This window comes from Neurospora crassa, linkage group I (assembly GCF_000182925.2).
Source record: "Neurospora crassa OR74A linkage group I, whole genome shotgun sequence".
Lineage (NCBI taxonomy): Eukaryota > Fungi > Ascomycota > Sordariomycetes > Sordariales > Sordariaceae > Neurospora > Neurospora crassa.
In genome coordinates this window covers 4,134,731-4,159,966 of record NC_026501.1, presented here as the reverse complement: position 1 = coordinate 4,159,966, position 25,236 = coordinate 4,134,731, and the positions used below count along the sequence as shown (strand labels likewise).

At 52.0% G+C, this 25,236-nt stretch overlaps 10 protein-coding genes across 12 annotated transcripts; 7 read left to right on the top strand and 3 right to left on the bottom strand.

Annotated features, from left to right (window-relative positions):
- Window positions 1-77: 77 nt before the first annotated feature.
- On the top strand, window positions 78-5,041 carry NCU09820 (hypothetical protein; the record flags this gene model as incomplete). The annotated part of the gene is made up of 5 exons (XM_958667.2): window positions 78-637; window positions 713-2,481; window positions 2,543-2,822; window positions 2,902-3,705; window positions 3,769-5,041. 5 exons carry the CDS (start codon window positions 78-80, stop codon window positions 4,904-4,906), a joined length of 4,551 nt encoding a protein of 1,516 aa, XP_963760.2. The 3' UTR covers window positions 4,907-5,041.
- Window positions 5,024-7,502, bottom strand: NCU09819 (cyclophilin-type peptidyl-prolyl cis-trans isomerase). The gene is made up of 3 exons (XM_958666.2): window positions 7,107-7,502; window positions 5,350-7,016; window positions 5,024-5,287 (listed from the first exon to the last, which is right to left on the bottom strand). The coding sequence occupies exons 1-3, from the start codon at window positions 7,198-7,200 to the stop codon at window positions 5,150-5,152; spliced, it is 1,899 nt and encodes a 632-aa protein (XP_963759.1). The 5' UTR covers window positions 7,201-7,502; the 3' UTR covers window positions 5,024-5,149.
- Window positions 7,503-7,522: 20 nt separating this feature from the next.
- On the top strand, window positions 7,523-8,975 carry NCU09818 (integral membrane protein). Its single transcript, XM_958665.3, has 3 exons — window positions 7,523-8,159; window positions 8,239-8,394; window positions 8,491-8,975. The coding sequence occupies exons 1-3, from the start codon at window positions 7,786-7,788 to the stop codon at window positions 8,660-8,662; spliced, it is 702 nt and encodes a 233-aa protein (XP_963758.3). The 5' UTR covers window positions 7,523-7,785; the 3' UTR covers window positions 8,663-8,975.
- An 831-nt stretch (window positions 8,976-9,806) lies between these two features.
- aro-7 (aromatic-7) lies at window positions 9,807-11,896 on the top strand. The gene is made up of 4 exons (XM_958664.2): window positions 9,807-10,207; window positions 10,293-10,353; window positions 10,442-11,344; window positions 11,429-11,896. Exons 1-4 carry the CDS (start codon window positions 10,202-10,204, stop codon window positions 11,587-11,589), a joined length of 1,131 nt encoding a protein of 376 aa, XP_963757.2. The 5' UTR covers window positions 9,807-10,201; the 3' UTR covers window positions 11,590-11,896.
- A 508-nt stretch (window positions 11,897-12,404) lies between these two features.
- cyt-26 (cytochrome-26) lies at window positions 12,405-14,699 on the top strand. The gene is made up of 4 exons (XM_958663.3): window positions 12,405-12,713; window positions 12,957-13,111; window positions 13,260-13,322; window positions 13,415-14,699. The coding sequence occupies exons 1-4, from the start codon at window positions 12,639-12,641 to the stop codon at window positions 14,085-14,087; spliced, it is 966 nt and encodes a 321-aa protein (XP_963756.1). The 5' UTR covers window positions 12,405-12,638; the 3' UTR covers window positions 14,088-14,699.
- A 49-nt stretch (window positions 14,700-14,748) lies between these two features.
- On the top strand, window positions 14,749-17,041 carry mbp3 (methylated-DNA-binding protein3). Its single transcript, XM_958662.2, has 2 exons — window positions 14,749-16,620; window positions 16,705-17,041. Exons 1-2 carry the CDS (start codon window positions 14,855-14,857, stop codon window positions 16,832-16,834), a joined length of 1,896 nt encoding a protein of 631 aa, XP_963755.2. The 5' UTR covers window positions 14,749-14,854; the 3' UTR covers window positions 16,835-17,041.
- A 174-nt stretch (window positions 17,042-17,215) lies between these two features.
- NCU16379 (hypothetical protein) lies at window positions 17,216-17,824 on the top strand (the record flags this gene model as incomplete). The annotated part of the gene is made up of 3 exons (XM_011395070.1): window positions 17,216-17,433; window positions 17,518-17,574; window positions 17,656-17,824. The coding sequence occupies 3 exons, from the start codon at window positions 17,216-17,218 to the stop codon at window positions 17,822-17,824; spliced, it is 444 nt and encodes a 147-aa protein (XP_011393372.1).
- Window positions 17,825-17,957: 133 nt separating this feature from the next.
- Window positions 17,958-21,816, bottom strand: NCU09814 (hypothetical protein). The gene is made up of 6 exons (XM_958981.2): window positions 21,446-21,816; window positions 21,307-21,370; window positions 19,218-21,239; window positions 18,872-19,157; window positions 18,707-18,816; window positions 17,958-18,643 (listed from the first exon to the last, which is right to left on the bottom strand). The coding sequence occupies exons 1-6, from the start codon at window positions 21,458-21,460 to the stop codon at window positions 18,315-18,317; spliced, it is 2,826 nt and encodes a 941-aa protein (XP_964074.2). The 5' UTR covers window positions 21,461-21,816; the 3' UTR covers window positions 17,958-18,314.
- Window positions 21,817-21,972: 156 nt separating this feature from the next.
- Window positions 21,973-22,853, bottom strand: NCU16378 (DUF1903 domain-containing protein). Its single transcript, XM_011395069.1, has 4 exons — window positions 22,761-22,853; window positions 22,618-22,665; window positions 22,525-22,537; window positions 21,973-22,454 (listed from the first exon to the last, which is right to left on the bottom strand). The coding sequence occupies exons 1-4, from the start codon at window positions 22,761-22,763 to the stop codon at window positions 22,282-22,284; spliced, it is 237 nt and encodes a 78-aa protein (XP_011393371.1). The 5' UTR covers window positions 22,764-22,853; the 3' UTR covers window positions 21,973-22,281.
- A 678-nt stretch (window positions 22,854-23,531) lies between these two features.
- NCU09813 (SMT3) lies at window positions 23,532-24,948 on the top strand. 3 transcript variants are annotated; one of them, XM_011394983.1, is made up of 3 exons: window positions 23,532-23,718; window positions 23,937-24,213; window positions 24,346-24,948. In XM_011394983.1, the coding sequence occupies exons 2-3, from the start codon at window positions 23,974-23,976 to the stop codon at window positions 24,403-24,405; spliced, it is 300 nt and encodes a 99-aa protein (XP_011393285.1). In that variant the 5' UTR covers window positions 23,532-23,718; window positions 23,937-23,973; the 3' UTR covers window positions 24,406-24,948. The 3 variants fall into 3 exon arrangements, with proteins under 3 accessions (XP_011393285.1, XP_011393283.1, XP_011393284.1); XM_011394981.1 differs by having other exon boundaries at window positions 23,855-24,213; XM_011394982.1 differs by having other exon boundaries at window positions 23,590-24,213; window positions 24,346-24,910.
- The last annotated feature ends 288 nt before the right edge of the window (window positions 24,949-25,236 follow it).

The following is a 25,236-nucleotide window of genomic DNA, read 5'->3' as shown; positions in this document are numbered from 1 at the left end:
TTGTTGACCAGCAAAAGGCGGTGTCACTCCTATCTCTACTGTCATTCTCCTGGAACCTTAACATTTTCAATGTCGCCATGGAAAGGCAACTGGAACCCGCCGATCTGCCCAGGTTGGAGTTCATCACGCGTTCGCAAAACATACAGAAGAATTTTACCGAGAACATGAAGCCGGGTCATTTCTGGCAACAATTGTTCAGATTTTATGTGCACGACCTGGCACGTCAATGGGCCTTGGCCTTGTTGATTGCCATCTTGTCGATATTTCCCCAGCTTGTACTCTACGGCTTCCTTTCCAAGATCGAAAAGGGAACCCAACATTCGCCCAAAGATCCCATGTTGTTGGTCTGGGCACTTGCTTTGTTTCTCACACAAACACTGCAAGTTGGTGCCACGAATTGGCTGAAATGGATTACCGAAAGCCGAATGGATATTCCCCTTGAGTCGTTGGTGCAGACTCTGGTGTTCGCCAAAGCTCTCAGGCAATACGCAGGACAAGACAGTGATAGATCCTCGAAGTTATCCGGGCAGAATGGGAGCGCAAATGGTAACGGTCAGCCGGGCACTATGCTTAAAACAAAAGAGAGGAGGGATGGGGAGATGGGACAATCGGCCTACAATCTATTGAAGGTTGACAGGTGAGTGACATGCGCCTTCCAGTTATCCATCGATCTACCCCGAGTTCTTCAGTTCTGACGCTTCAGTCAATGTAGTTCCCGCGTCACCAATTTTTGTCAGTGCAACAGCGACTTGCCCATGGCCGCTTTCAAGCTAGCTCTGGCAAGCGCCTTCCTTATCCGTTTGATGGGATGGCTCCCTGTCCTTTCCGGGCTTACTGCCGCGAGTCTGACCATCCCTCTCAATCTACACCTGTCACGAAAGCAACGAGACCAGAACTTTGGTTTGATGCGAGTCCGAGATTACAAAGCGCATTTGCTGGCCGAGGCGCTATTGGGAATGCGCCAGATCCGGTACTCGGCCCTTGAGGACTTCTGGGAGGACAAGATCCTGGCAAGCAGAGACGACGAGCTCAAGCAGTATTGGAGAGTGGCACTCGGGAAATGCCTAATCTTCTTGACTGTTAATTTTGCCCCATTGTTATTAGCCAGCGTTGCCTTCACGGTGTATGTATGGCAGCAAGGATTCCATATCAAAGCTTCAGTCATCTTCACCGCCCTCGGCTTGTTTGACCAGCTGGACGACGCAGTGTCACTTCTACGAAAGGTACAGGTCAACCTACTTGAAGCGTGGGCAAGTGTCTCGAGACTGGACAAGTACTTTGGCCGTCTGGACAAGCAAGTGGTCACTAAGCCAGGGAGTCTGATTGCTTTCGAGGACGCTACTGTAGCTTGGCCCCGACCTGAAGATACTGACAAAGTCGGCGATGCTCAAGCACCACCTCGAGGAGCACATACCATGCTCAAAGATATCAACGTGAAGTTCCCGCCCGGTGAGCTCAGTGTCATTGCGGGCAAAACTGGTTCGGGCAAAAGTCTATTGCTCGCTGCAATTTTAGGCGAAGTTAAGCTCATAGCGGGTGACATCTACGTTCCTTCTGCCCCGGAGCCTAGCGAAGACGAGAATATTTCGGACCAAGACTGGATTATACCCTCCCTGACGTGCTTTGTATCCCAGACTCCATGGATTGAAAGCGGCACAGTCAGGGACAACGTTCTCTTTGGCCTCAAGTTCGACCGCCTCCGCTACCGCAAGGTTCTCTGCGCTTGCGCCCTTGAGAAGGATCTGCAGCTTTTGGCTGACGGTGACCAAACAGAAGTTGGACCCAGAGGCGTTTCACTGTCCGGCGGACAAAGATGGAGAACAGCCCTCGCCCGCGCCCTATATTCGCGAGCCGGCATCATCGTGATGGATGATATCCTGAGCGCTGTGGATACGCATGTGAGCAGGCTCATCGTGGGTGAGGCATTGGCGGGAGAGTTAGCCGTCGGAAGGACAAGAATTCTTGCGACTCATCATGTCGATCTTGTTCGCCCGTACGCGAGGTGTTTGGTGCGTCTGAGTAGCGGACGCCTCAAGTCTGTCGTGTACAAGGCTCCCGAAAGCCAGAACATAAGACCTGCCACATCAATGCTCGAACCTGGGAGCCTAACGTGGACTCGGCCTGATGGTAACGGAGCAGCCTCGTCCTCCAGTTCGACCGCGAGGGCTACAGAAAGCAGACAAACCGGCGAAGAGAAGAGAGCTGTTGGATGGGTCAAATGGGACGTGTACAAGGCATATTATGAGGCCAGTGGTGGTACCCTGAACTGGGCTCTAGGCATGGCCGTGCTCTTTCTCGGTCACGTTCTGGGCATCATTCGTACATGGAGTCTCAAGGAACTTGCTCAAAGGGCGTCTTCCGTTGAAGCAAGTTCACAGACATCGTCTACAACCCAGTATCATCAAACATACTGGCAAATGACTTTTGGATACGTTGCTGACCAGCATATGCCTTGGAGTTCTAAGCTCTATATTCGCTTTTGTAAGTTCAGGGACAAGGATACAAACCATACTAAAGAAGTGTAACTAACTCGATGTCATAGGGATCTCGACATATGTTCTAGTTTGTTTCCTCGTCGGTGCGTCCCAACTCATCCGCGATATTGCCTTCACTCTCATCGGAATGCGAGCTTCCAAGAAGCTATTTGAACAGCTCACACATACGATCCTCCGTGCGCCTATCCGATGGATTGAAACTGTACCAGCGGGCCGTGTATTAAACCGCTTCAGTTCGGACATGTCAGTCGTCGACAAACCGCTGGCCACCCCGACGTTTACGTTCCTACAAGCAGCCCTACTACTGATGATCATCGTCGTGACATGGTATGTAGTACCCGTCGCCTTTTGTTGCATGATGTAATGTTACACACAAGAATGGATTCAGCTAACCTGCCCTACACAGTTCCTCCGTCTCGCTATACGTCCTCTTCTTTGTCATACTCCTTTTTGCCCTCTACGTTTATATTGCAAACTACTTCATATATGTCGCCAGAGAGGTCAAGCGCCTTAAGTCCGTCTCCAACTCCCCAATCTACGACCAGTTCAGCTCCGTGCTGTCCGGATTAACGACCATTCGCGCCTTTCAATGCACTCAATCGTACACCAACAACTTGTACCGATTGATTGACGCCAACAGCTCCGCAAACTGGGCACAGCAACTCTTGAAGAGATGGATGGGTTTTCGCATGGGCATGCTCGGCGCCGTCTTCGTCACCATCGTGGCCAGTGTCGTAGCACTGGGTGGTGTAGGCGCTGCGCTCGCGGGATTCAGCTTGTCTTTTGCCTTCCGTTACACGTCCGCACTAACATCTTTACTAGAGTCCGTGGCAGCGCTGGAATTGGGGTTTAGCTCCTGCGAGAGGGTGTTGGAGTACATCGAGGTTGAGCGTGAAAGCGAACAGGGTCTGGACGCCCCTGCAGCCTGGCCAGCGGATGGGAACATCGAAGTCGAAAACCTCACGGCCTCGTATGCCTGCGATCTTCCTCCTGTCTTGTCCGATCTCAGCTTGACCGTTGGAGCCGGCGAGAGGGTTGGGATTGTTGGCCGGTCGGGCGCTGGCAAGTCGACGCTTGCCTCTGTTCTTTTCCGTCTTCTTGAACCCAGCAGAGGCTCGGTCCGCATTGACGGCCTCGATATTTCGACATTGAAGCTAACGCAGCTGCGAAAAAGTCTCGTCATTATCCCCCAAGATCCATTCCTCTTCTCGTACGCATATGAAATTGACTTGTTACACCTTTTGATGTGGATACTGATGCATTCCGTCAATAGAGGCACCCTACGTTCCAATCTAGACATCGAAGGCCGTCTAGATGATACAGAGATATACGACGCCCTTCGAAGTGTCAACCTAATCGGTTCAACCTACAACAACCAGAGTTACCCACCATCTTTTTACACTCCGGTCATGGGACCCAGCACGGCCGTCTCTACCCACCCGAACACGGCTTCCACCACACCGCTCCTGGCACCGATTGTTTTCCCCCAAACCGTCGACTTCGCCGTCGAGCCCGCGGCCGAAGAAGTCGACATGTTCGACGACATCCACACATTGGGTGACAACCGCGTCCAAATCACCCCTTTCGTTCTCGACACCAGCGACATTGACCCCCTCAACCTCCTCACTTTTGATTCACATCCCGAAAATCCAACACTCCTCACCTCCATCCTCGAAGTCGAACAAACTCCCACATCCGAGCCCGCACACATACTCGAACCCTCACCAACAGAAGAAGAGCCCATATCCCCACCTCCCGTAACCCTTCCAGCCCCTCTGCTCCCTCTTCCCCCCTCCCCAGCCATCTCCGCCACAACCACAGCTACCAACTACACCGCCCCCGATCGCCACCGCATCAACCCTTTCACCGACCTCTCCCACCCCATCATCACAGGCGGGTCCAACCTCTCGCAGGGCCAGCGACAGCTCGTCTGCCTCGCGCGCGCTTTGCTTACCCGCCCCAAGATCATGATTCTGGATGAGGCCACGTCGGCCATTGATAAAGCGACCGACGCAGCCATCCAGCGTTCGCTGCGCAAGTGCGTTGAGAGTACCGGCACCACGGTGCTGGTGATTGCCCATCGGCTGTCGACGGTGGCCGACTTTGATAAAATCCTAGTGTTGGACAAGGGGCAGGTGGTGGAGTTTGGGGCGCCGCGAGAGCTGGTGAGGAGGGGGGTCGAGAGGGAGAGGGAGAGGCATAGACAGGATGATGGTGGTCATGATGGTGGCGCTAGTGATCACGGTGAGAGGCTAGCGGAAAGAAGTGTTGGTAGTAATGACTATTTTGGTGATGACGAATGTTCGGAGGAGGACATGGAAGATGCAGATACGAGTACGTTTTGGGGGCTGGTGAAGAAGAGTACGGAACGGGATAGGTTGGTGGAGATGATTCTGGGGGAAGGTCACTAAAGCCAGCAAGAAGCCTCATACAAAGGCACCCGCGCAGTTGGGCAAAGTAGAGGTTGGGAAGGAACAAAACACGAAAAGGAAACTAAGCGAAAGTCAGATTAAATGATATCCGATGAGGCTGGGCGGAAAGTACCATGGAATTAGCGATGCTATTAAAGCCTTGCAAGGTTGAATGCAATAGAATTTTCGCAACTAATGAATGATTGAATGTCATAATGGCAATGTAGGGTATTACGCTAGACATTACATGATGTCTATGTTAAGAATCTTGATATCCTCCACTGGCTTGTCCTTGTGTGTCTTGACGTTCTCGATGCGATGAATGACATCCAAACCTTGGACACCGCGACCAAAGATTGTGTGCTTGTTGTCAAGCCATGGCTGTTCTCCAAGTTAGTATTGAGTCCTACCGGTATGGGAGCATCTGAGCTTGGTTGGCTTACCGTTTTTTCTGTCGTAATGAAGAACTGACTCCCGTTAGTATTGGGACCAGCATTCGCCATGCTGACTGTATAAGGTTTGTCGTGCTTCAAGCTGCTAAATTCGTCCTCAAACTCCTTGCCCCATATACTCTCGCCGCCTGTTCCGTCGCCGAGAGGGTCGCCACCTTGAATCATGAACTTCCGTATCACACGGTGAAAGATGGTGTTGTTGTAATAACCACGTTTGGCATGCGTAACAAAGTTTTCCACAGCCTTGGGAGCGGCATCCGGGAAAAGCCTGATGTGAATGTCGCCGTAGGTGGTATGAATAACGGCTGACGTCCCTGTCTCGGCCGCCTTCTTCTGTTCTACCTTCTTTGGCCCTCCCAACACGGTTGGTTTCTCGTTCTGGACGTCTCTGGTCGACTTGGAGATTTCTTCATCATTCGTAAACATGTAGAAGCGTACCTTGCCCACGCCGGTCGCTATCAGCATTGGGTCTCTTGTTTCCGATTCCTGTAGAAGTGGATTGGCAGATGCGGCCATGGCGACTGTTGTCACGCCCTTTTTCTGAGGCTGACCTTGGTAAATGGCCAGAGAAAGGGGCCTGAATCCTTCCTCCTTGCCATATACCTTAGCGACCTGATTGGTGTAGGTATTGAGAACTTTGATACCCAGGTAGGAGCCGTAAAGGATGAAGTGTCCTGATTCGTCAAAGACTACATTGAACTTATTCCGTAGTGCCGGCGACTCAATTTCCCTTTCTTGCGCGATGCGGCGGCCGAATTCTACGGCGTCGAGCTTCTGTAGTGCAGTACCAGCCTGCTGCATTTCCTCCACGACCTTGAGAGATTCGTCGTATGTGCGTTGTAGTTTCCCGGAAGCAAAGTCGAAGATGCGGATCTTCCGATCTGGGAAAGAGACAGTGACAAATCGGCTGCCGTCAGGAGACAGTGCGAGGGAGGTTGGTACAGCCTTTGCCTTCTTGAACTCGAACAGATTTGTGGCGCTCTTGAACCTGAAAACCGATTCGGGTTTTCCGTAGGAGCCACTCGGCTGCCAATATTCCACCATGCCGCCGTCATCCGCCGATACCACGCAGTCAAATCTGTCGTTGAAAGCCATGATTCCTACTGGACTCCGGTGTAATCCACTGATGGTATGGAAAGGCTCTTCTTGCTGACCACGTCCGTCATAAAGATGAATGACGGGCTTTTCCTCCTCGGAAACTGCTAGGATGGGCAAAGGGGCACCCTTTCGGTGCACCCAGCAGACACATGCTGGTACGTAGTCGAGTTGAAGAACGGCGAGAAGATCGAAGGCATTGACGTCGAACAGCTTGATGGTCTTGTCGGCACCGGCTGTAGCAAAGCTGCGGCCATCTTGACTCACAGAAACAGACTTGACTTCGCCGAGATGAGCCTTGTATTCCTTGACGAACTCGAGTTCTCCGGTGACCTTCTTCCAAAACTTGACAACGCCGTCTATCGAAGTGGTGATCAAGAAGTCGGTGATGGGTGTCATGGTGAGGAACGTCAATTGTTCCTTGTGCATCAAGGACTTGGAATATCGGGCGGACTTGGGCATGGCCTTTAAGTACAGCTTCTCGTAGGGAAGAACGCGGCGCTTCTTCTTGGGCGCCTCGGCCGAGGGCAGCTGGGGGCCCATATCATCGTCGGAGGAGCTATCTGCATGGCAATGTGCCGTTGTCAGCTCCTGGGATCCAGGATGGTTGCGAGGGGCAATTCGGGTGACGGAAAAAGGTGAACATCACTTACCATCTCCAGAAACGTCCTGTGCAACGCCCTCTGTGAATTCTTCATGCGTGCGCTTGCTCGACTTGACGTCATTTTCCAGTTTATTCGATTCCATCTTGACTCTTGGGCGACAGAGTTCTTGTGGGAAGACTTCGATCGAATACCGGAGCGGTTTGAGTTTGGGTGCGGAATATCATGAAGAGACTCGGTAGATTATTGCGCCTGAATATGATGGTGGATGTGGTCGTTGTGCGAAGAGGCGTGAAGATTAGATGGGACGGGATGCTGTCGCGACATGGACCACACCATACTGCGGTACACTATCTGGGCGCAGATCGGCGGTTCCTGCGTGTCCTGCGACGGCTCCCGGTGGGAGGTCCAAAGTGGAGAGACTGATTGAAATCTCCAGGGTAGGTGAGCCAAATACAATTGAAAACGTCGAAAGCTAGTAGTGAGTGCATGAGACCGGCACGATCGGTCATCGATCGCCTTACCTAGCACGTGAAAGCAGGTTTTCTGCGTTTTCGTTCCCATTCGTTTTTCCGAATCTGAGGCCTGTCTTCTATCTCTTTTCTTGAACAGTTACACTTTGTTTTTCGCTCAAGACGTCCTTCAAACATCGATCGCAAATTACACTCGCTCTTTACTAATTCTTCGTTTTACCACCACCCATATTCTGTTCGCCATTGCGCCCGCAACCATGACAATGCATCCCTTGCAGCGTGTCGCTTCTCCATCGCGGGGCCTTTCCGCCCTGATACATATGCTGGGCATGGTGTCTTTCATGGCGAGCTTCAGCTACCTGCACTTGTTTCCGCGGGAACTTCATCTGGGATTCGGAGGAGCTTTCAAGTTCCTAACCATTATTGGCCTGGGTTTAGCACTTGCCACGTTTGCAGTTGCCTTGCTTGCGGATCTGATCTTGAGCCCGAGCCTGTTCAGAATCAAGAATGTCCTCTCGGTCTGTTCTGCGCCCTTGGCCGTGCTCATAAGCACCCTTTACTGGGGCATTTGTGCAATTAATAAGAACCTGGTTGTGCCGCCCGATATGGCCATTCCCGTTCTCCCAGATGTGTACGAAAAACTTACTGTAGCCTATCTGCTGTATGTCTGACTGGTGCAAGTGGTGCTGTGGCTAACAAAACCCCAACAGAGGATTCCATGCCATGCCGGCTATCATGCTGACGCTGGACTTGATGTTCCTGAGCCCCCCTTGGACGGTCAAGGGATATGGTGCTATGACTATCAGTACGACCATAGCATTTATTTACTGGGGCTGGGTGGAACTCTGCTTTTCTAAGAACGGATGGTAAGAACGACGGACACAAAGCAAAGACCAGGCGGTAAAACCGCACACAATTCCGACACCCTCGAGATTTACCAAAATGTCTAACTGTTTTGTCAGGTATCCGTACCCGATTTTCGATATCCTCAACACCTGGCAACGAGTCTTGCTGTTCACCTTTTCGGCGCTGTTGATGACAGGTAGCACAATGGCTTTGAAGTGGGTTTATGGCAAGATCAACGGCATCGAGAAGTTCAAGAAAGATGCTCTGCGCCCTCTCAAAGACGAGTGATGATCCGGGTATTCAACAGTCTTACCAATGCAAATCTAGAGTTGGCTATTGACCGTTTGCCATCCATCCATCGTCATGTTCCTGACTGTTGTTACAAGTATTGGGTTCTAATTGAACTCCGGTTGCGTTTCGTTTGTCAAGGAAGTCGACATTTTGAGACCTGGGAATTCAATAAGCCAGTCAAGATATAAATGTTGATACCCTGCATTCGTTGTGCACAGTCAGTTATGGGGTTGAGGCACAAACATGTACTTACCTTGCAAGAGCGCGCACCCCGGTGCCCAAGCTCCGAAACCCGGGCCGAGTGGGTCCCCCGCCAAGTGTCGAAGGCCACCTGCATTTGGCTTCGTCACCCGAGCTTGCCCGGGGCATACACTACTATGTAGGTACCTCTATGGTCCATCCTACGGTTGACGATATCACAGGCATAGCTGTGTTCCCTTTACTTCGGAGGCTGAGAACGATCAAGGCCAACCACATGCATGCGAACCGCCGGTTGCTCTTGCATGGAACTTTTTTTGCCGCCCAGAATCCTTCCATATTCCTTCCACAACTGTTCCATGATGACGGACCATCCACTGCATGGGCCCGGCCAATTGTCTCTCTGCAAGAGGATGGAGGATCACCATTTCGTGAGCATAAGCCATTGTAAGGAATATTGTGAACATGGTCTCTCTATGTCACTCGCCCTTGAACGAGAGCTCACCGTTCGGGGGTTTGCCGCTGGTTCACAGAAGAGGAAGCGGTTGGATATGGATTGCTCCGTGTCTGACTCTTGCATCGTCTTTGCCCTGTTGGAGCTACTACACTACTTCCAGTAGTGTACCAATGCCCATGTCTGTGCTTTGATTTATTGCATACGGATACTCGGGTGTCTCTCTTTACCACGTACTCACACCTTGATGCCCTCATCCTCCATTTCTCTCGTCGTTTCTCTTTTCCTTTTTTTTAAAAAAAAATTTAAAAAGGAGACTCTGTTGACGTAGCACACGACTTCCATGACGGAATTACCTCCAGACTTTTTGTGTCGATAGCTTGAACTTTTTTTGGTTCCTCAATCGGCCTTTCTCTTGCTTTGACCCCATCACGGAGCTGGCCCACAATGGATAGGGCGTTCCAAGGTACGGCGACCCTTAGCGCTGCCAACAGTCTTGGGTACCGCTACTTGCGCCCCGCCTCACCAGCACCGCATTTGCATTAGGATCCTCTCCAACCACGAGTATCAGATACCTCTTGAGAGGAGTGTGGTGTCATTGCAGGCTCCTGGTTGCCCCTCCTACAAATTTTAAGGTTCCGTACCCAACATGCACTGGACTGGACGGGAGCTGTCAAGTCCCTTTGCCGCCACCACGGCAGCGCCGAGAAAGGAAAATAAGTTCTTCCCCCACAAACCTGGCTTGTTCCGTCCTTTGACTCATAACGAATATTTGTTTCAAAATCATTTAGTTAAAAGTCGAAGGGTCCTCTTTAGTTCCCGCTCTCATCTACTGTTTTGCACATAGCTTGTTCCACGGCACATAGAAGTCACAAGTCCTCAACATGTCGGTACGTCATGTCCACTTAGACAGAGCCCCACGCCTACCAATGTTGTGTTTAGAGGTTGGATTGACTCACATGTCGAATCTTTAAGCAACATTTCTACATTGAGAACCGCAACGTCGGCAATCAGGCCGAAAGCGAGGATTGGCGCAGTAAGTTTCAATCTCTTTGATTCAGATGTGGAATATCTGCAATTCATTACGCTCGGAGCTCCCTGCTTACTGTTAATCCTTAATCCAGTTCGCGGCTACAACCCGCTGACCCCTCCCGACCTGCTCCAACATGAGATCCCCCAGACCGCTGAATCGAAACAAACCGTCATCAATGGCCGCAAGGAGGTGGTCGCCGTTGTCAATGGCACCGACGAGAAGGAAAGGTTACTAGTAGTCATCGGTCCCTGCTCCATCCACGATCCCAATGCCGCCCTCGAATACTGCGATCTACTACTCAAGGAGAAGGAGAAGCACAAGGATGAGCTGTTGATTGTCATGCGATCCTACCTCGAAAAGCCCCGGACGACCGTTGGCTGGAAGGGCCTGATCAACGACCCCGATATCGACAACAGCTTCCAGATCAACAAGGGCTTGCGCCTGAGCAGACAGTTGTTCGTTGACCTCACCTCCAAGGGCATGCCCCTCGCCAGCGAGATGTTGGATACCATCAGCCCGCAATTCCTTGCCGATCTGTTGAGTGTCGGCGCTGTCGGTGCTCGCACCACCGAAAGCCAGCTCCACCGCGAGTTGGCCAGTGGCCTCAGTTTCCCCGTAGGCTTCAAGAACGGCACTGACGGTACCCTGGGTGTTGCCATTGATGCTATTGGCGCTGTCAGACATCCCCATCACTTTTTGTCCGTCACCAAGCCCGGTGTCGTTGCCATCGTCGGAACTGTTGGCAACGAGGACTGCTTCGTCATCCTCCGTGGCGGTACCAAGGGCACCAACTACGATGCGAAGAGCATCGCTGAGGCCAAGGCTGCGCTGGAGAAGAGCGGCTTGCGCCAGCGCCTGATGATTGACTGCAGCCACGGCAACTCGAATAAGAACCACAAGAACCAGCCCAAGGTCGCTGCCGAAATTGCGCAACAACTTGAGAACGGCGAAACTGGTATCATGGGCGTCATGATTGAGAGCAACATCAACGAGGGCAAGTCTTTTTATTTTGTTTATTTTTTTTATTGGGGGCATATGACCGTCTAAATTTGAAGCTGTTCGCTAACACAACGTACAGGTAACCAGAAGGTGCCCGAGGAAGGCAAGTGCGGCCTCAAGTACGGTGTCAGTATCACTGATGCTTGTATTGGCTGGGAGGACACTGTCGCCACTCTCGACACGCTTGCGCAGGCCGTCAAAAAGAGGAGAGAAGTCCTGAGCAAGAACGCCGCTGCCTAAGTCATGCCAATTCCTGGTCTTGTTTGCTTTATGGTTTATGGGTCATTTGATAGGGGTTCACGAACCCTAAGTGAGGGATGCCGAATATATGCTGGCGCGGGGATGGGAACACAAAAGCTGACATTTCTGCATGTGGTGTGTTTTGATAAAGAGCGTGTATTAATGCATCTTGGGAAATGGCCGTCGAGACAATAGAAGATGGTAAAAGATGGAGCGGGTCTGGATCTCAAAACGAAACAATTACCTTGGATTTCTTTCGATGATAATCTCTAGGATCGTCCATGTTCGACTACAGTTTTGCGTTGCCTTTTTTTTTGGGGATGCAATTGTGGTGATGTGTTGGTGTGAAGCGTGATAGCCGTGGTGACCAAATCTGAGCTTCACCTGCGATTACGGGGCCACGGCATAGGTATGTATGTGTGGTGTATAGCTTCAAACCTGGCTTTCCTTGGCAGCTTTTCCTCGGCTAGGTCCGGTCACGCTGGGTCGCCGTGTGAGCTGAAAAGACAGAAGGGGCGGACCGCGGGCAGCGAGAGCTTGGACATTTATGATTTCCATGGGGCGATGCTGGCTGATGCTGATGCTGATACTGATGCTGATCCTGATCCTGATGCCCAGCTCCCAGCTGTGCCCAGTTGGATTAGTCGCTTGTGAAACTTCCACTTGCAGGTCGGGATTGGGCTCGCTGAGGTGTCTACCTTACTGAGCAAGGTAGTCTCAAAAAGCGCTGAGGCCCGCGGGCAGAATGAGGTAAATTAGTGCGGAAAATCCATCGGCCGGGGCCGAGGGGAAGTGTAAAAGCTCGAAAGGCTGCACGGTGATTGGCCCAGCCAATCAGATGGCGAGTGTTCCTAAGATTCCCGAAATTCAAGAAACCTACGGTCCTACCTACGACGCTACGTGAAGGGAATCGACCGACCTTGCACCTGGACGGACCTGCTCGACCTCCCGCCCGCCAGACCTGATACTGTCACCGACATTGCCAACCCAATTGGCCTTGTCCCCCGAACCCGCGATACTTTCCTAAAGCTTCGCTCAGCTTGCCCACCATGCTGGCGAGGACCTGCCTGCGCTCGACGCGCACCTTTGCCAGCGCGAAAAATGGCGCCTTCAAATTTGCCAAGGTTCGTCTCGATTGCTTCGACAACTCTTTCGTCCTCGTCTCTCTGCCCCTCCAAACAACAGATCTCGGCCGCATCGCCACTCGAATGGCTGGGTCTGGGCCGGCTTGAGCTACCGTCAACCTACTGCGAGCTCCCGGTCCGGGGCCCAGTTGCCCGACCATCCCCGCCCCGGCCGAGCCATCCTGTCTTGTCTCCTTCACACTCTCGCGCTCCTCGAGGAAAGCTAACGGACGTGCCCGGCAGCGTTCGGCTTCCACCCAGAGCTCCGGCGCCGCTGCCGAGTCTCCCCTCCGCCTGAACATTGCTGCCGCCGCTGCCACCGCCGTCGCCGCCGGCTCGATCGCCTGGTACTACCATCTCTATGGATTCGCTTCCGCCATGACTCCGGCTGAGGAAGGGTGAGTCCCCTACGATCGATCCGACCATCCGCCCCGCTCTAGCCGCTGGACCGAGGTCTGCCTCATGGGTTCTGAGGCATATACGACCGAGCTCGACTATAGGCATGAATCTGGGCATGGAGTGACTCGAAGCTTACCGTTGACGCAGTCTCCATGCTACCAAGTACCCCTGGGTCCACGAACAGTGGCTCAAGACCTTTGATCACCAAGCGTAAGCAACCACTCCTATCCAGCCCATTCGAGGCCGCGCCTCCAATCCAAAATGACTATCTGGCTCACGACTTTGTTTTTGCCCGACTGCAGTCTTCGCAGAGGTTTCCAGGTGTACCGTGAGGTCTGCGCCTCGTGCCACTCTCTCAGCAGAGTCCCCTACCGCGCTCTTGTCGGCACCATCTTGACCGTCGATGAGGCCAAGGCTCTTGCCGAAGAGAACGAGTACGACACCGAGCCCAACGACCAGGGCGAGATCGAGAAGCGCCCCGGCAAGCTTTCCGACTACCTCCCCGATCCCTACAAGAACGATGAGGCCGCCCGTTTCGCCAACAACGGTGCCCTTCCTCCCGATCTCAGCTTGATCGTCAAGGCCCGCCACGGTGGCTGCGACTACATCTTCTCCCTCCTTACCGGCTATCCCGATGAGCCTCCCGCTGGCGCTTCCGTTGGCGCCGGCCTTAACTTCAACCCCTACTTCCCCGGTACCGGTATCGCCATGGCCCGTGTCCTCTACGACGGCCTCGTCGACTACGAGGATGGCACCCCCGCCTCCACCTCCCAGATGGCCAAGGATGTTGTTGAGTTCCTCAACTGGGCTGCTGAGCCCGAGATGGACGACCGCAAGCGCATGGGTATGAAGGTTCTGGTTGTCACCTCTGTGCTCTTCGCCTTGAGCGTCTATGTTAAGCGTTACAAGTGGGCTTGGCTCAAGTCGAGGAAGATCGTCTACGATCCCCCCAAGGAGTCCACCACCCGCCACTAATTTAGCATTGCCACAACAAAGGGCAAAGTCATGACATTCACACAATAACCGTTGTGAGACGTGCGTGATTTTCCTTGTCTTTTTCTGTGTATGTATCATATACTATTGCTGCCCAAATTTTGCTCCCCCATGTTCCTCTTGCGCATCGGTCAGAAAGAGCAAAACGAAAAGGAATGGGCAGGGGCGGGATCGGTAACTCTGGGCAATGCGGAGATGTGCGGGCGTGTGGGTTGAACATGAAGATGGTCGTAGAGTGTATAAATCAAATTTTCTGGTCTCAAATACAACATAGACGTTATTGCCTGTGTCTGACAGGGTATGATGGTATGGGTATGACGGTCAAGCTGAACTTGCATGTGAGTGGATCAGGATACGGATATTACGACATGGGCATTTGAACGGATGCCAAAGAGTAAAGGCCATTTCCCTGTCAGCTACATCATCATGTACGCCTTTAACTTCGAGAGTAGTTGAGATATAGTATGAGCTTCGAAAGCCTTGACATTTCTCGATTGGCAATCTCTCTTTCACCGAATCACGGTAAATGTCAGCACGAAGTGCCACAGAGGATGCCCCTGGCTTGGCATTTGATTTGCCTTCCAAACAAAGTCTTGGCCCCCTCCCCTCCCTTTTCGATTCACTCACTGACAAGCAACAACATCTTGACCCCAAACTCATCGTGAAGTTTTCAATCACATTTTGATTCTACGATTGCTGGACACCACATATGTAAATCCAAAACTCTCCATCCACTGACAACCAGCAAAATGTCATCATCAAAACTATCACCACCCCAATCACAGGCCTCTCGCCTCCCATATAACGATGTCATGTCACCAGACCTCGCCAATGACATCCTCAATGACTTCAACGTCGACTTCTCCTCTTCCTCTCAAGACCGAGACTACCTCGCCTCGCTGCTTACCTCGGGTTTCGCCCCACCAGTTGAAGTCCGCAAACTTTGGGAACCGAGTCTCATGCGTGGAATGGAAGAATGGGAAATGATGATGGATTGTGCCCATTCCTTGAGGGATCAAGCTTATCGGGTTCTGCGGCTGGAGCGAGAACAAGATCATGGTCAAAATCGCGTGATGGGTGATCCTGAGCTGTGTTTGTTGCCGTTTCTGGGGATGATCATGGCGGGGAGGAAGGAAGGGTGTTTGTTTGACGGGGATACTTGTGCTGGGAGTCTCTTGGGGAAGAGCACGGAAGGTGGGGGAGGAGAAAACTCATCGGCGCAAGTGGGAAGAGGTGGAGGCAAGAGGGTGAAGAAGACGACGGGTGTGATGGGGAGAGGTGTCTCGCGTTTTTGGGCGCAAGACGACCCGGCGAAAACGAGCAGACAAGTGACGAGGGGTCGGGGGGAGACCGGTGTTTCTGGCGCTGTCAGAAAAGCGATGAACGGCCACGAACCGATTAGTGAGCAAGGAAAGATGGCATTGCCGACTCGGGTGATGTCGGTTGTCCACCGCTCAGCTGGGCCTAGTCAGGGCGAAGGAGAATCGAAAGCGAAGAAATCCAGGTTGACCGATAAAACGAAGCTCAAACACTCGAAGTTTCCAGATGAACCAAGCTACGCCGACACCTGGAGTCCCCAACGTAGCCTTGCTTCACACTCGTCCCCTAACGAAAACCTCGATGTCGCCCTTGGCGATGTATCGGTAGCAGGCACATCGAGTTTTGACGAATGTGTTTTAGCAGCTAACGTGAGGATCACCGGAGAGCGCACTTACAAATCGCCCTTTTTCAGTGAACCACCGCCCTGGCCGATATCAACAAGCAAAGCCTCTCCTCCCAAGAGCAAGACCTCCACATCCAAGAGCAGATCCCCAACCAAGAAGTCCCGAAATCCACACCCACCCGGTATCTCTTGCCTCCCCATTGCTCCCATCTCAGCCTCGAGATTCGGATTAATTCAAGAAGAAGTAGCAGCCGACCCCTTCCGTCTGCTCATAGCCGTGACATTCCTGATTAAAGTCCGAGGTACAATGGCCATCCCTCTATTCCGCCAACTAATGGATCTTTTCCCTACTCCCGAGGCGCTCGCCAGTGCCGATCCCTCTGAGATCATCAATCTCATTCGCCCACTGGGGCTATCCGTCAACCGTTGCTCTGTCATACAGAAATATGCGCGGATGTTCATCGAGTGTCCACCGTGTAAAGAAAAGAGGTACGGAGTGAAGAATTATCCGAGACCTGGGGATGCGAGGGGTGTCAAGGTGGGACAGGAATTTACGGGCGAGCCGGATGACTTCCATATCGGAAAAGCGTCACAGGCAGAATTTGACGATGATGATGACAGGATCAACGCCATCAAATTCGCCAAAGAACATGCCATTGGATGCGCCTGGGAAATCGGCCATCTCACGCAGGGTCCATACGCTCTGGACTCGTGGCGGATATTTTGTCGGGATAAGCTACTCGGTCGGGCGGACGACTGGAAGGGGAAGGGTCGTCATCCGGAGTTTCAGCCGGAATGGATGCGGGTTCTGCCGCAAGATAAGGAGTTGAGAGCGTACTTGCGGTGGATGTGGTACGTGTTTTTGAATGCGTTCTCTTTTGCTCTGATCTTCTTTCCCAGGAAATCATTCATTGCTGACGAAATTTGGACAAACAGGATGCGTGAAGGATGGGAATGGGATCCTATAACCGGGGAGAGAGAGCCCCTCCGTGAGGAGATGCGGAAGGCAGTGGATGAGGGACGGGTTGTCTATGATGAGTGTGGTAGTTGGGTGATCTTTGGATGAAAAGAGCTGAGGGGATAGAAAGATGATGTTCCCTGAAACACTCTGTTTGTTCTGAGTTGCAGTGGTTGGCAAGCATTGGTGGACACAAAGTCCAAGCACGCCGCGAAATAGGTTCCATTCACTGTTGAGCCGGTTGTACCTTCCTCAGAATCACCTCTTGTCTGACGTGGGCCAGATGATGCGCACTTTTTCCAACATCCGGAAAGCACCTGCCCTGTCAGGGTCTGACTGACGATAGTGAAGCGACCCTCTTCCTCGCCTTTGGTTGAGTATAGTAGGTAGGTATCTACTACTCCCGCATCAAAGTTCCACATTTCAAGAGACATGATACGATTTTCGCAGACCACTACCGTTCCCAGAAACATCCAACGGTAACCCCTCATGGCTCGCATCACACACCTCGCCTCCTCGGCCGTTCGCGGCATTACCACCCTCACGTTGCTTACAAGAGGCTTCTTTTATGTCTTTGCGCAAAAGCAACCGAATGGAGGTTATGCCAAAGATTGCATCTTTACGGGCGCAAGTTTACGAGAGGGTCACTGGCTAGGGTGCAACTGTCTGAACGACGACGTTGCCATTTTCGGCTACAACTATACTTGGTGAGTCTTGTGACGTGTCAAAGTCATCAAGGTGCATGTGTGGTGTGTGGTTTTCGAAGATGCTCATAGCTTATTTTACCATAGGCTGGATCTGAACTTTTGCTTGGGAAACAGAAATGGCACCTTGGAGAGTTATGATACGTAAGACACCATCCAGTGATCTGATTAGGTACGCAGCTTTCCATCCAGACGATGATAACTGACTCGCTCTTGCCCTTTCAGCGGAAACTACACTACAACCTGCCGTGACTGCAGAATTCTCAACAACTACCGTACAATCTTCCTGAACTGTCTATGCCCGGACATGGCGCATGTGCTACACAACACCACGCTTGATCTGAGTAAGTTCAGGCCCCGCGGTAACGTATATCTGCTTGAAGTGTTTGTCTAGCTTCTAACCATATCACATTAGACACTACCCTGTACAATGTGGATGGATGTGCGGGTTGCTATAACCACATGGGAAACAAGTCATGGGATGGTCCCCCCCCCCCCCCCCCCCCCCCTTCATCTTCAAACCACACTCTGTCGTCAATCTCATCCTTTTGACTGCATGAAAACCTGGAAAAGTCCGTCCCATTGAAAGCGCGGCTCGTATGTCCCAAGGCTGTCGCTTAACTAATGCATCTTAAAAATTGATCCGTCGTCATGCCCAGTGTGTTCTTCGCAGGCGTATTCCTCACCACGACACATACATGCTATGTTTGAATCCACTGCTTCCTCTGTCCTATTATTCCATCTGCAGTCCAGACTTGACCTTTCTAATCCATCATGATTCGTACATCGAATTATTCAAGTGTCTCTCAGGCATGTCCAACTCGCTAGCTCCACCAGCAAAGGGCACTGGATCATCTCGAAACTCTTCGTAACACAAAGGCACCCTATTGTGGCTTGACAGACCAAAGCTCCCGAGACCAACCATGCTCCCTTATCTTCTTCGTCTCCTTAGAGATGGCCTTCTTTTCGCTCGCGAAGATAGCGAGCGCTTTACTACAAGAGGCATATGCTTCCACAAGCTCCTTTATCCTGCCAGATTTGACGAATTCCTGAGATACGGCTGAGGCTTTCTCAGCGACAACTGCAGCTAGCTCCATGCACTCGAGGAAGTAGTCGCGCGACAGGGTAGCGCCGGCAAAATGTAAAGAGCTAACGAGGGCCAGAACGGTTTCTGGGATGTAGGCCTCACGAAGAGCTTGGAAGTCGGGGTCGGCTAATACGAACACATGTTAGACGAAATTCCACCCAAGGATGGGAAATACGCTAGTGAGCTTACGCTGAATGGTTTCCAGCAACCACCCCTTAAGGACTGGTTGCATGTATGCTTTGGCCGCGCGGACTTCCTTGTTCGTATGCTGCCACAGTTCGCGGGAATTGGTGCTGTCCCTAATGCGATTCAGTTAGTCGTGAACGTCGACTCGTTGTGTCTGGAATTACTCACTCCCTGGCGAGACCTGCCAAAGAGGACAAAGTCTCCATCGAGTCCAAAGCCTTAACAAGGCACTCGAGCTCCCACATGTTTCGTACTTGTGTGATCACTGCCTCCTTGTCACCGGCGTACAACGCAAGCAACTCCTCTGGAAGCTCACTCGCGGCGAAATCGGCAAACCATTCAACACCACCATCGTCCCCCTCTCCCCCGACCAGGATCCCGGTCTTCCGCCGGATGATCTCCCGGCCTGGCACCCTCTGAGAAAGAGCACGGGCGGCGCGCAAGCGTGTGCGTTCTTGAGAAAGTTAGCAGGCTGCTGCAAGACAGAGAATAGTAATATTGTAAGAATGCTCACTTAAGAAATACTTGTAGGCCCTGATGACATATGTGCATGTTTCCACGAACAAATCATCGATCAGCATGAGCCATTCCAGAGAGCAGAGGATATGTCCCTCTTCTTGATCGAATTCTTCTGCCTCGTCGTCACCAAAGAAATCTGGCTTCACTATGCGGCCGTATTTCAGTGTCGCCGGGCCGTCCTCCAGGACCTTAAACTTCCTCTTTGCCTCACAGGGCTGTAGAAGGTCGTGAACATCGCTGAGGAAAATCTCGGGTTGCCTCTTGACAAACTCCGAGACACTGATGCCTAGTCTATTCATAATGGAAATCTGCACCCTCCGTGTACCGTTGTCGAGAATGTGGATAAGATTTCGGCTGAGCGCCTCGTATACGCGCTGCCCATGTAGCTTGGAGCAATAAAGTGGTATCATCTCCTCCAGATTGGCGAGGCGGAGGAAGCTGATATAGGCTGCGATAATGTTCTCCATGGCCTCTTGATGGGCATCGGAAATGGTACGGGTCTCGCTGAGCCTATTGAGAGTAGTGAAGATGATGAGAACGTGACTGAGCACACGAAGGCTGCTGTGGTCCGACAGATTGAAGTATTTAGGGTGAGTAAGGTCATCTGGGACTTGCAGATCAACTGGAGGTATCAAGTTGGACTTCGATCGTTGATTTGCGTGCTTCGCCAGGACGAGTCCCTGATTAGTCAAATAACGGCCAAGTTCATGCGCAATAATGGCACCCTGTAGTGCCTTGGACGGCCTTGTAGCTTCGTTGCTCGTCCTCAAATCTGTCTCGAGTAAGGTGACGAGCCTCTTGCCGACTGAATGCGGATCCCCGTGATGCAAAACAGCGTTGAAAGCAGGGAACTGTTGGGCGATCCTAGCGGCCTCATCTCCACCGTGCTTGACCAGATACGAGTCGAACCGTGTTCGAAGTAGAGCGTTGTAGTGAGCAAATAGCAGGTCATCCCACGTCTCGCACACCTTCTCTACACTCGCGATATCACCGGCCAGCAGGCCATAGACCGCCCGGTCGTAGTCACTGGTTCCGCCATCCCGAGCGGTAGAGAAGCACATCCGCCTCCATAGAACGAGCGAACGCGGGTCAAAGTCCGGCTGGTCCTCATCTTCTGGGTTCGCAAGCGGTAGGGGCGTAAGAGACGCAGCTCTCCATAGCTCCGTCCTCATGGAGCACCAATCTCGAATCTCAGCCATTGAAAAGCCACGACGTAGCATCTCAAAGCAGCCCAACCAAATGGCGCGCTCGAAAAAGTCGTCCTGGGTTTCCAATTTACGAGCCTGCCGTGTGATAGCATCGGGATCGAGCTGGGTGACAAGCGTGTTGGAGCTGAGATGTGATTCGGCAAAGCCAGATGCCCTTGGGTCAAGGGATCCTTGGTACCCGTTCACGCTCTTCTGCAGCTTGATCTTGGTGCGAGTATGAAGCCAGCCATGGGCAAGAATGTCACCCCTCTCTGCGCTTTCCTGAAGGTGGCTCACAACGTCGTCTACTGGCGGTCCCTGGCTTGCACTGCTCTGAAGCCACTCTAGCACGACCTTTTGTTCCCTTGCCAAAGAGTCAGACAGCATGAAATCGTTCCACCATTGGTTGCGTGACTGTAAGGATGGTTTTGTGTGTTGTTTCAACTGAGATGTTTCGTCCTGGCCATATTCCAGGGGCAGCATGCGCCGAAGAAGATCCCAAGTTTGCGCCTCCTCTTCTGCCTTCCGATATTCTTCGTCAAAGTTTACGGCGAGGTCATCAATTTCATTATCGTCGATGTCCATCTCATTTTCGCGAAGGGTGAGTTTGCGTGGCTGACGCTCGCGGAGTCGATCCGCCCTTTTCCTCGAGTATGCATGGTAAGAGTCGATAAGCTGGAAGACCTGGGCGCGCTTCTCTTCTGTGGTTCCATTGAGGTCGGTGAGGTGGCGGTCTAGCTCTCCCGAAAAAAACTCGACTTCATCGCCGGCTCGGATGACGGTTTGCCGGTATGATGACGGCTGTTGGGCCATGGGGGGAGGTATAAGTCCTGGATGCGCATGTAGTGTTAGCAGCTAGCTGTTGTTAGGGCATTCGAAGCTCCACGATAATCGAACCTAGATCTGGGCTTTCGCTTTTCGAGGCAAATGAAAAGCTCGCGTCTGAGGTAACAGAAGGGTCCTGCCGCAACTGCGTATTAGAAGAAATGAACACTGCCGTGCGGCGTCGGCGTATCGGAGGATTGATGTTGCTCACAACTGTGGGTGCCATGTTCGCCCTTGGTCGTTACCGTATACGCGAGGTTCAAATGGGGGTAGATCGATTGGCGTGATGTTGTGATGACTGTTTGGTAGGCGCGTCGCGGGTTCTTGGTAGGGCACGGCAGACGCTTCTGTCTTTCAATCGCATTCCATGCTGTGCTTTGTCCACTTGTTCGTTGAAAGCTCCTTCCAGAAAGACAGACCGGTTGCTGGGCAAGATGACGTCCCACTCTCGGGGACTGAGATCGAGATCAATGTTGGAGTTGTGTCTACAAGGCGTAGTGGGAGCACAAGGTAGCTTTCGTGTTGTGTAGCGAAAAGGTCCAAGTGTAGTTCTACACACGCCCAAGTATGGAAAGGTAATCCATGTTGTAATAATTCACATTGACGAATTTCCAATCACACGTCGAAGCTCCAGCTGCCGCTAGCAACTCGCTTGCCGTCCGCACGACGCGTTCCATGCGGCTCAAAAAGCCGGACTGGGATCTGCGGCCGGCAGAATATGGGTCCCTGGGCGAAGACCTATGAACCCCACCCGAATTTCAAGCCCCTCCACCTGTGTGAGAAATTGATACAAAAAGCGACGGACCCCAAAAACTTCTTTGGTATTTTCTTCTTCTTCTTTTTTTTTTCCTTACAATGTCCACGGCATTCCTATTAGAGTCTCGGAACAAGACCATCATTTCTTGTTCAGGCCCATGAGGTCTCTCGCGTGCTCAAGGATCGCCCAGAGGAATACCGCACTTTCCGTTTAAGTTACCTAACACCTTCACGGGCGTTTAGGTGGACATATCTGGACAAGTGATACATTTCGACTCCTCTTGTTTTCCTTCATGTAGCCTTCTTTCTCTGTTCCATCTTGAGCCGTAGCAGGCTCGCTTTGGGGCAGCTAACTGTTGACGCGCTTTCGCTGTTCTTTTCGTAAAACGCGTTGCAACACTCGTAGAGTGCGTCTATCTGTTTCTGGCATTTGCTCTCATCAAATCCGTTTCTGGTCAGGCAATCTGCGGCGTGAAGTGAGGTCAGCAAACTGCGAGTTCTGAACGACACAGGAGTCAAGCTGGTCATCCTCACTTTGTATCGCGCACTGCAGGCACGAAAGAACCGCATGTCAGCACACCACGCGTGCAAGCCGTAACAAAAGAACAAGGGAAACATGGAACAAACCGCGCGTGGATGGCATGGCGGACTGGCTGCGAGGTCGTCTTGCAATGTCTAACAAAGCAACATGAACGGTCAGCAGTGCCTCAGGGGAGAGCCGAGACATTCTGTAAGGGGAGACCTGAAGCTGGTACTGCGCCTAAACCCACCATGGTATCGAAATTTGAACGGTCGAGAACTCCGTCTGGTTGGAAGCTGGATCGCGAAGAAGTCAAGAACTGGCAGTTAGACGTACCCTTTGCTCAGGTGTTCATTAAATGGAAGGTAAAAGCCAGAGCTTCGAGTGGGACTCTACGCTCGAGGATCTCCCTCCTGCAAGTTTGGAATCCCCACAACCTAAACAATCCCGGTGCTTCGGTACCCCATTCTCCAGTCCAGTTGCCGCGCCTATCAGTAAAGGAAAACGGGTGGATGATGTCAGGAACTCTCCGGATCGAAAACACTTATCGGTGACCACCACTGCGTCAACCTATCTGTACCATTCTTCTACCAGCCTCACTACAACCTAACGCTGGAACAGGCAGTTAACCGCGGACTAGGACTACAAGGAACTGTTCATTACTATAGGGCTTGTGCGACGCAAGGTCGGGTGGTCTGCAAAGATGAGCGAAAGATTGGTATTCGAATGGTTGACCTAGAAGTAGTGCCAAGTGGCGGACAGTGAAATACTTGGGCACCTAGTTCTGTGGGCTTGCAATTCGGTGTATGAACACCTTCACGAATTGGCCTTCCTCGGCCCTTTCGTCTCATGTTCACCTTTTGGACCAGGTACGGGTATTATACGCATGTGTCGCATTTCAGTAGAGCCTTAAGGAGCGCAACTTACCACAAAAGTTGGCCAGGTTGAGAGGAGGCATCAAGGTTTCGTACAAATATTGGTGTTTCAAGGCTGGCCCCACCTGAACTTTGCGTCTGCTGCAGTCTTACAAACCGCCCTCCAGCCGTCGTTTACTGCATTCGCCGCAACCACGCTTCCACCTCAAAAGCACGACTTGACCCGGTGCACCTCGCCTTCCACTTCTCTAAATTCTCACGGACCTACTTGACTCGACGCTTCCCAAGACCAGAAGTCTGCCACAGCGTCTTTCAATACGCCTATCTACTGCAGTAAGACAATCCGCTTCTCCTCTCGAATTTTGCTGTTCCTCCACCAATTTCTGCTCCATCTCGTTGTGCGACAACACAGGCAGGACGAGACTCTCCGGCGCGTTGACACGCGCGCAATTTCTGACTTCCATCGCAGCCTGGAACTCTAGCATTTCCGAACATCGACACTTCAAACTCGGCCCTTCCAGTTTTCATTGACGAAATTTCTTTGCGACTAGACTTCTGCCTAGCATCTCCAACTCCCAAGTCATCAACATGGCGGACAACGCTGAGAACGGAAGTGGAAACGCTGGCTCCGATGCCGCCGCCCCCGCCGTCGAGCACCTTAATATCAAGGTGACGGATAACAACAACGAGGTCTTTTTCAAGATCAAGCGCAGCACCAAGCTCGAGAAGCTCATGACGGCGTTCTGCGAGCGTCAGGGCAAGACGCTGGCTTCGGTTAGGTTCCTCTTCGAGGGTCAGCGCGTACAGCCCACGGACACCCCGGACACTGTAAGTGAAGTCTGGCATGCACCTAACATCTGTGTTGATGTTGCTGCTAGCCCGGGAACACCATGGTAGACGAAGCACCCGAGCACGCCAGAAATATGTTTGCTAACCAGGTCCATTGCTACCATAATATAGCTCGAGATGCAGGACGGTGATTGCCTGGAAGTTCACCAAGAGCAGGTCGGCGGCTGGTAGATAAAAGGCGATCCTATACTACAACTACAAGGAGATGGGAGAAAGAAAAAGGCAACAAAAAAAAATACAAAAAAGACAAAATTACAACCGGCCATATGCATAGTAGCAAGCGGAACGACAACCGGCGACTTGATCACCAGAAGATAGCTCGCGAGTGGTATCCGATTCTATAACAGGACAGGGACTGGGTGGGAGTTTCGGAATGTGACAGCAGGATTGGACACGGGGTTACGGAGAACATCACAGCTTTTGCCATTGTCACTGGACGCACGCACTTTTTCTACTTTTGTTCCTATTCGCCGCATAGGTGATGCCTAGGAGAACCGGAGTTCGGAGGGTGCTATCATTGGGGTCATAGGGCGGAGGGGTATCGAGGAACATTGATTTGATTCTATTTATACCATACTTTGACGGGACGCCAACTGGCTTTGCCGGCATCTTATCTTCTGTTTGAAGCGTAAACACGGCATCTTTCCAAATGGCCTTCTGCCCCCTTTCTTCCCCCCTTTTTTCCAGTCCCAGATGTTGTAACAATACTGCGAGTGCTCGTTTATGATGCCATGCACATTCTCGAGCGCTGTCGAGTGTTTATTATCCTAGGAATTCAAGGACTCACATTGTTGTATCTGTCCCCGCTCAGCCAGTGAACCCGTTGCAGTGACATATTCGTAGACAGAGCCTTTACTCTCCTCTACCATCATCTCCAATTTGCCCAGCTTCGATCGTCGTTCCCGAGCGCTGTGGGATATCGTCAACTCCTTGCTTATCTTCCAAGGCTGATTTAACCATGACGTCCATAATGCCTATCAGGTAGGCTACGCTGACAAGTCC